Source organism: Clytia hemisphaerica, unplaced genomic scaffold (genome assembly GCF_902728285.1).
Source record: "Clytia hemisphaerica strain Z4C2 unplaced genomic scaffold, Clytia hemisphaerica genome assembly, whole genome shotgun sequence".
Lineage (NCBI taxonomy): Eukaryota > Metazoa > Cnidaria > Hydrozoa > Leptothecata > Clytiidae > Clytia > Clytia hemisphaerica.
Genome location: NW_027104370.1, coordinates 1,305,797 through 1,314,913, shown reverse-complemented (window position 1 = coordinate 1,314,913; position 9,117 = coordinate 1,305,797). Strand labels below are relative to the sequence as shown.

Genomic DNA, 9,117 nt, shown 5'->3' with positions numbered 1-9,117 from the left:
AAGGTTGTATTGAGCACAGGTTGACTAAATATTAGAGGTTCTCACACAGGGGGTTTTCATAACAGGGAAATGGAATTGAAACTAACAGAGGCGAAATCTGAAATCTGAAATCTTCAAATATATCTGACTGTGTTGATATTTTCACCACTTTTCAGGGCATATCTCGAAAATAAACATTTGAGAAAATACATTTTCGTCGATGACAGATGCATTTTTTTCACTGGCAAGGATCAATAAAACACAACACAACACTTCCGGGAACTTGTTAGTCCCGTAAGAAAATCCGGACTATCAACCAGTAAAGTAATAAATAGCCAAATTGGAAAATCGATTATCTTGGTAGTATTCAAAATTTCCCAAGAAATCATTTGTTTGCAGACGTGAGAGTTTTCAGGGACAACCCATTTCGTTAGAATGTAGTAAACATGTTTTAACAGTTGTCTACACAGCTTAATATATTTCAAAAAGTTTTCACACTGAATGACTGGCTCATGGGTAAATATAAAAACTGCTTGCAAAAATATTCTTCTTCTATAACATTCTAACGATCTCTAAAAGAAAATCTATGGTTGTTTGTTTCCACAATTTCATATACACGCTTTTTTATAAGAATAAACTTAATAAGAATATCTATAGTAATGAAATTGGCCAAAAAATTAAGAACATGGTAAGAATACCACCATCATGAAATTTAGCAACTGAACCTAAGAATGCTATTTTTAGAGCTATTTTTTACCATGTAATTGTCAATTATTACCCAATATGAATAATGCTAAAAGCTTCAAAAAAAATACCGAACCTTTTCTTGAGGTGTGTATTACATACTAGATTTTGGCTGGGATTGGATCTTATCCTAAAAAATACTGTAAGAATATTTCAGGTTGATTTCTTTCAAAAAGTTAAGAATACTTGTGACGAATTGAAAAAAACACATTCTTATAAAAAAACATTTCTGAAACTACACTCTTTAGTTTTTATTCATTAAATGCAAGATATATAACTTTGTACCCTTAAATATACATTTTTCATAAGTGACCCTGGGGCTGGAGCTGCTAAGAATTTTCCAAATTTCAGCCCCAAAAAGTTGCTTTTAAATGTTAAATAAATGCTGGCCTTTTTATCTCATTTAATGTCCAAAAGATCACAGATTAGGTTCGAATACCACCGTTACACATTTTAATGTAAATAATGCCTCTATTGCTTTCCCGATTCATGCTCAGTTTCAAGGCTAGGTTGCTTAATTTTGGCCATTTTCAGGACTGTACAGTTTGTCAAGAAAAAAAAGGGAACAAAATTGATCCTAAGTAATATTTTTTTTGTTGAAAAAACTCATCCCGATTAACTGAGGAAGTGCCTACCGTCGTTTTGCATAAGATTCTCTTTCCCAAATTAAAATTCCTTTATAACTTTTCAACAGGAAAAAGACCAGAACTTCCGGGTAGTTTAAGAAATGAGCTTTGGAAAGTTAAGCAGTTTCGTAAAGTAAACACCCGATTTTCCGTACCTTTAGAAGAAAACTCTTTCCGATCTCACACCGGTCATCCCTAAATAAAACGAGCGGAAAAATCCCGTAAAAGTGACGAGAATCTTAGTGCGGGAAATGGCATCTGACGCAAAACAACGGTATGCTATGTATTTTGAAAAAACAAAATCTTTTCGCCTTATATCTAAATTATTTACACTAAATTGTTTCCAGATATGATGTAGAAATTTCTAAAGCCACGCTCATTCTAGAATTAATTACTTTGGAATCGGTGAATTTTGGTGACTTTGCAGAATGAAGCTAATACTTCACTTGAAGCTGCTCTGCAAACTTGATGGTTCTAATAAAAATATTTTAAATTTTGATTGAGTTTATGGTTCTGAGAAGAATAAATTTTTTTGAAGTTCGGTGACAATACACTTTTCGAAAGTAGTCGCGCGGTCAGGTGCGTGCCTCTTTATTAGTTAATTACCCCCTAAACTCGATCTAATCCTTTTTTTACACTTTTTTCTATTGTCTTTAGGTGCGAAAAAAGACTGGGACGGCTTGAGGGTGGTAAAACGAATAAAAAATGTCTGCGCGGCAATTGACGGCTACGGTCGAAAATGTGTATATCTTTCAAAAAGTTTTTCTACGCATGCGCGTAAGAGAGTGGAAACCAGTTCTCAACGTGGAAAAGCTAACATTATCAAAGTATTTGTTAGATGATTTTGAAAACATTGATTTATTTTATCTAACTGAATGGTAAGTAAGAGTTTTTAACAAAAAGCTGAGGACGTGATTTCTATCCGACAGACAGAAACGACAACATGAATAAAATCAGGTATGTAAATTCAACTTCAATTTTTCTTATTTTTGTTAGGGTGGAGTCGTTCACAATCCATGTAGCGTAGCGGGATAATATTAGTTTGTATTTAAACTAAAGAGGTTTTTTAGACGTCTAAAACATGTCTTTTACATTTTTTATAAGAACATTATAAATTTTTTAAAGCCTTCGGATGTCCTTAACTTTTTGAGTTTAAAGCCTAAAAATGTTCTTAACTTATTTAGCCATCGAAGCCTTATGTTCTTATATACACCCCCTTCTCACAGACCCAGTGAGACCCCTTCCCACCAGATAATTTGGCCAAAATATCATCCCCGGTGGAAATTTGTTGTCCAACTTTTGTTTCCACTGAAAATAATCAAATAAACCAATCCTCACTGCAAAATATTCACTACTTATCCCATTCCCACTGAATTTTCTGACTTGAAAAGAAACAAAATTGAAATCCCATGGCATAAAAAAAAAAATTTATGGAAATATTTATCCCCAGCGAGTTTCAATCTGTTATTTTCATCCCCTGAAAAATTCCACCGGGTCTGTGAGAAGGGGGTGTTTATATAGTTTCAACGTTCATTCAACGTTATATGGACGTTGCGAACGTTAGATAAACGTTGAAACAATGTTGTGTGCCAGCTGGGAATTGAGTAAGAGCATAAGTAAAGCGGTCTTTTTCTTCTTTTCTAGCCTGGTTCTTGTAGCTGTCATTCTATTGACTAGCCTTTACGGCACATCCGCTGATATTTGTTCGATTAAAACGAGGACAGTCGATGATTGTCGAATGATTTGCAACAAATCGTATAATTGTGGATATTTCACTTGGGCCATCACATCAAAGACATGCTACTTAAAGGTTGCCTCAATTTTTTAATTCTATTTTTCCCTTTTTATAATTCAAAAATTTTAAATGCAATTTTGGGGAAATAGTCTCTATCAGGGTCCAAACGTAGTTGCGAGATGACGGATATGTCGGAGCCAAAGTTCGAAAATCGACCCTGAGAGAGACTATTTCCCCAAAATTGCATTCACAAATTTTGAATTCTAGTCCGAATTTCCTTTGAGGGCGTCGATTTTTTATTTTTGGTAAATTTGGAACTCTTAAAAGGACTCAATTGCTTTTTGTACACCTTCGAGGGACTTTTGAGAATGCGAAAAAGGGACCCTTCTGGCTAGCACATACCAAACAATACCCCGGGGGATTGAAGGCGATGAAATATGTGGCACATAAAAGAAAAATTACCTTTCCTCTTCATAGAGATATTGACCTGTTCTCATAGAGGTTTGGTCTGGATTGGGGTTTTCCAGAAAATACAACATTTTTGGAAATTTACCCCCAGACATTGTGGATTTTGACCCCCCCCCCCATACAACGGATCTAGCCCCCTGGACAAGCATCCATTGACCCCCCCCCCCCGCCGACATTCAAAATCACCCCTAATTAGGGCCAATTAGAGCAAGTTTAGCAGATTTTTCACTACCTCCTGGCGAAAATATCCAATATATCCTCCATCCCATATACAAAATTTTCTGGAAGAGCCCATTACAACAAATGCGCCATCGGAGCTAGTGTATTACAATCAGTGTCAAAATACTTGGCACAAAAGGGAAATCCACCGGGAAGTTTTGAGACCACAATCGATTTGTAAGTGCTACTTTAGGTAGGTTCGAAGGGTAGAGTTTTAACGCTAGACTTAAGACTTGACAGAGTTTAAACGTAACTCTTTTTGTTTCTAGGGAAGACGAAAGCGCTGGAGCCGACGTCCTCATAACGGAGTGATCTCAGGATCTAAAACATTTGATGAGAATATTGTTGGTATCGACTTCAACGGGGGTGATATGAGATCACCATGCTAAAATCCTTACATCGTTTATTGGAAATATCCAACCGAATTTCAAGATAAATAATTGAACGCATTTCTTATAAGTTCAAGCTTTTGAGTGCAATTTCCTTTGGTGGAGGGTTGAGGGTGATTCACTCAAGGAAAATGGGGAAATTTGGGTCTGTTTTCTAACAGAATCAAGAACCTGCTCAAGTCAAAATGAATATCTCGAATGGTCTATTTCCAATTTTCAGAGTTCTGCAGAATTCCCCTTGTAAAAACGGAAATTTATGTTAATTCCTTTCAGGAAAATCAGGATAGTCACTTCAAACAATATCTTCAATAAATTTCATGATGCACCTTATCTTCTATAAAATACTGAAATAAGAGAGCGACCTTCTAAACACGAGGCCGTTATAAGTGAAAAATTAGCCAATAAAAATAAGTCACAAAAGTCACGTGATAAACTACCAATCAAATAATAAGAAAATTAAGTACATCGAAGCGAGCGCTTACGGCGCGTGCCAAAAATAAAGAAAAAGTAGAAATTATTTATAAGAAAAAATAACTGTAAAAAGTGAGGTTTTTACATCCTCAGCGACCAAAGAAATAAAAGTTCATGAAAAAGGTTCAAAGATATTGATTTCGTAATCTTCGCAGGTTCTGTCCCTCGATTGCAGCCTTTCTCGTACTGGTTCTCCCCCGATTATGTACTACTTTCTCACAGTTTTCAACCATTTGAGCTGGTTCGGTAGCGGTGGGTGAAAACAGGTGTCTCAGGCGTCTGTTGATGGTTATCGACGATTTCAAAAGGAATGATTTTGGCCAGTGGGCGGTGAATGGATCCTCGTTTTCCATTCTTGGTGACGGTAGATAACTTTGCACCGCGGATGTTGCCATCTTTTCCACTGACAAGTTCTTCAACTTTAGCGATGGGCCATCTTGATCTCGGAAGGTGTGTGTCGTCTTTGACCAAAACTATGTCTCCGACGACGAGTTTTACGTTTATCCGGTTTGTTGATCTCTCTGTACATATATGTGATTGACGGAGTTCATTTATATAAATCGACGAAAAAACGGTTACGGAAATGTTCTAAAATTTTATGTAAGTGACGAAGACGTTTAACTGGAACGAAAGTGTTCGCAGAAACAAAAGAAAAATTATCATGAATGTCAGTTCCAAAAATAAGATGATTAGGAGTGATTATGGTTTCGGTATCATCCTCGTTAACGTAGGTTAGTGGCCGTGTGTTGATGGAACTTTCAATTTCAATCAGCACGGTCTCAAGTTCTTCATAAGTAAGGAAAGAAAGTCCTAAAATCTTTTTAAGTGAGGATTTAACAGATCTCACCAGTCTCTCATAAAATCCTCCCCACCAAGGAGAAGCTGGAAGAATAAAACGTTGTTTAATGTTGAGCGATGTCATAAATCTTTTGACGGTGGACGAACGGAATGTTTTTGCATTGTCACTAATAACAAGCGAAGGCGTACCCCTTCGGGCGACGAAACGTTTGAATGCACGGATGAACGATTCTTTTGACAAGTCCGGTACCAACTCTAAATGGACTGCTCGAGAAGTAGCACACGTAAGGAGAGGAATGTAACATTTCAGACTGTCCTTTTTGGTTTTATCATTATCTAAAAAATTTCTAAAATAAAGGGGACCTGCAAAATCCATGCCAACAGAATTAAATGAACGTTCGTGAAAATCATCCCTAAAATCGGGTAAGTCCGCTGTTGGAGGTGAACGCAATGTTCTACCTTGAAAACGAATACATACGACACATTGTCTGATGGTGTTCTTCACGGCTTTTCTTCCTTGCACAATCCAATATCTTCTTCGAACGTCGGCCAGTGTTGAATCAATCCCCTGATGCTTTGTCCGTTCGTGTGAATTCCAAATGACAAGCTTCGTGAACGGGCTGGTGGCGTTGCGAATCAATATTGGATGCTTTTGGTCTGTGGTGATATCAGCATTGTCAAAACGACCACGGACACGTAATAAATTGTCTTTCTCGAAGACACCAAGTGATTTCGTCAGCTTTCGATATGTTGGGATGGACTTCATTAGGCGTTGTTCCTCCTTGATCCAGTTGGTAAGAGCAGCTTCTTGTTCTTCAGATGAAATGACATCTTTGATAACATGACTATTGTTGCATTTAGCTTTGATGTTGGAGACGAAGCGGTATACAAGTGCGGTAACTTTAATCAATTTTTGTAAGGTGCTGTATCTACCAACATCAATGATTTTGCTCAGGCCGATGTCATTGTCAGATTTTGTCAGTCGTAAAAAGAAAAGAAACGCTACTCAAAACTTCATCCTTGCACTCAAAAGGATCATAAGAAGAACGACCATCAAAGTCAACAAAACGATTTCGAGCTTCAGAAAGAACGTCAGACTTATCAGTGTCGAGAAGAGAAGATTCGTTAGAAAGAAAAGAAGAAAGCTTATCTTCGTCAAAGAGTATCTCCGGTCCTTTAAACCATTTCTCACAAAAAGCGTCTTTAAACTGAGGAACCATCCTTGTAGGGATATCCGCAGGATTATCCTTTCCAGGGATGTGATGCCAATCCGCCTTCTGAACAACCTTTCTTGCAGACACTACACGGTTCTCAACCCAAGGCTTCCAAGTCTTTCTATTCCCTTTTATCCAGCACAAGGCAACCTTTGAATCAGACCAACATCGAGTAGCATCAACAGAAATACGACCGGAGAGAGCAGATCTAACATTATTCAACAAATCACTCAACAACACACAACTAAGAAGTTCAAGTCTAGGAATCGTCACCTTTTTCAAAGGAGCAACCTTACTTTTCGAAGTCAAAAAGAAAATACTGATCCCAGTCTCGGAAATCACTCTCAAATAAACAACACTACAGTAAAGAATCTCAGAACTATCACAAAATCCATGCAACTCAACTCTCAAAGTATCACTGTTGCAGGAAACAAAAGCAAATCGATCAATTTCAACAATCTTCACACTTTCCAAAGCGTCTAAAAAACCATACCAAGCACAAGCTATGTCTGGTGGAACCTTGTCGTCCCAACCACACTTAACTTTGCAAACAAGCTGAAAAATAGTCTTCACTCTAGCAGTGATAGGAGTCAAAATTCCTAAAGGGTCGTAAATAGAAGCAGCAAGACTCAAAATGGTTCTTTTAGTTAAGGTTATCGTTCGACCCTTTTCCAGAAATGAATCAAACCTAAAGACAAATACATCTTTGGAAATGTCCCACTCAACACCAAGTACCCTTTTGCATTCATCCTGAGATTGAAATTGGGATTGAGCAAAAGAGCTATCATCTTCAATACACTTGGGGTTGTAACGGTGGTTCTTTAGATGAGAAAAATTCTTGCAGTTCAGCGTCATTGGAAGTCCATTTCCTTAACTGAAGTCCTGCATCAGACATACTAGAAAGTGCTTTTTCACAGAAAATCTTACCACTTTCCACGGTATCAGTACCAGTGGTTATGTCATCGACATACAAATCAGATAAAAATTGTTCAACAAAAGCTTTGTCAGACTCGAGGTACTTCGACATGTGTTGACGAATCGTACCATTGAGTAAAAAAGGACTAGACGTCAAACCAAAAACAACTCTCAAAAAACGATAGACAACGATTTCTCTATCAGAGGACGAAGGGTCTCTCCAGAGAAATCTCAAAAAGTCTCTATGATCAGGATGGATGCTGATATTCAAGAAAGCTTGCTTGATATCAGCTAAAATACCAATCTTGTTCATTCTAAAACGTAGTAAAATGTCAAAAATCTTAGCAAGTAAATTTGGACCAGGATAAAGGCAATCATTCAAAGATACACCATTGACAGAACAAGAAGCATCAAACACGGGCCTTATCTTAGTGGTGACCTTGTCTTCACGGATAACTGGTCTATGGGGAATGTAATGAACGGTACCCTCCTCTTTCGCAATCTGCGCCTCAGGCACACGTTCGATAATTCCGTCTTTCTCATAATCAATAAAAAATTTTCTCGTAGTCAGCATTGATACCAAGACGATCGAGACGCGAATTAAGGGATTCCAGACGTTTCACACAGGTCGAAAAGTTGTCAGGCACACTCTCGTGGTCAGGCTTGAAAGGCAGTTTCGCGACATACCTAGTACCATCATGGTAAATGTCTTTGGTAAATTGGTTAATCACTGAGTTATCCTCGGCACTCTCTGCCTCCTCTATCTGCCAAAACTTATGGAGCTTGGCATCAAGTGGATCAACAGTTTGTACCTCAACTCTCATTTGATGACTATAAGTCACTTCAGTCAAACCTTTGAAAACAACAGATCCACTCAAAATCCAACCAAGTGAAGACTCACAAGCCACAACACCTTCCTTGCTCTCACGTCTCTTACCAGTAAAAAAGCGAAAATAAAAATCGATACCAACCAATACACCTATACTCAAGTCAAACTCCTCGGAAACATCTGCAAACACCAAATCAGAGAATTCATTCAACTTTTTTGCACAATCCAACTTCTGGTTTGCAATCGGGCTACAAATGTCTGGAACACAAAGAGCTTCAACTAAAACGTATTTAGAAGACTTCCGATGTTTCACTTTGAATTGAACAACTTCCAAACGTTTGATTTCCGCATTATTCAAATTTCCAAAAGTCTTAATCACTACATTCTCTTTTCTCACACACTTTAATTTTAAACGGTCTTTTAACTCTGTCGTAATGTAGCTTCTTTGGCTTCCAGTGTCGAACAACAATCTTGTTTTCACACTGTTGTGACAACTGGAACCAAAGATCTCACTAGTTGCAGTCTGCAACAAAACGCTACGTGAAGAAACTTGAGCACAATTTTGAGAAACAGGAGTAGGAACAGAGTTGCAACTACAACTACAAGGAGCTTTGGATTCAGACTGAGGCTCACTATTTGCATCGGACAAGATCGAGATCTGATTGTTAGAAATGTTATCAGCTTCAGATCTTCGTTTACCTCCATCGCAAATAGAAATGTGATGCCTCTT

At 37.7% G+C, this 9,117-nt stretch overlaps 1 protein-coding gene across 1 annotated transcript; it reads right to left on the bottom strand.

Annotated features, from left to right (window-relative positions):
- Positions 1 to 4,856: 4,856 nt before the first annotated feature.
- On the bottom strand, positions 4,857 to 9,092 carry LOC136818491 (uncharacterized). The gene is made up of 6 exons (XM_067074826.1): positions 9,087 to 9,092; positions 8,246 to 8,910; positions 7,571 to 7,872; positions 6,436 to 7,242; positions 5,619 to 6,329; positions 4,857 to 5,152 (listed from the first exon to the last, which is right to left on the bottom strand). Exons 1-6 carry the CDS (start codon positions 9,090 to 9,092, stop codon positions 4,857 to 4,859), a joined length of 2,787 nt encoding a protein of 928 aa, XP_066930927.1.
- Between the last annotated feature and the right edge of the window lie 25 nt (positions 9,093 to 9,117).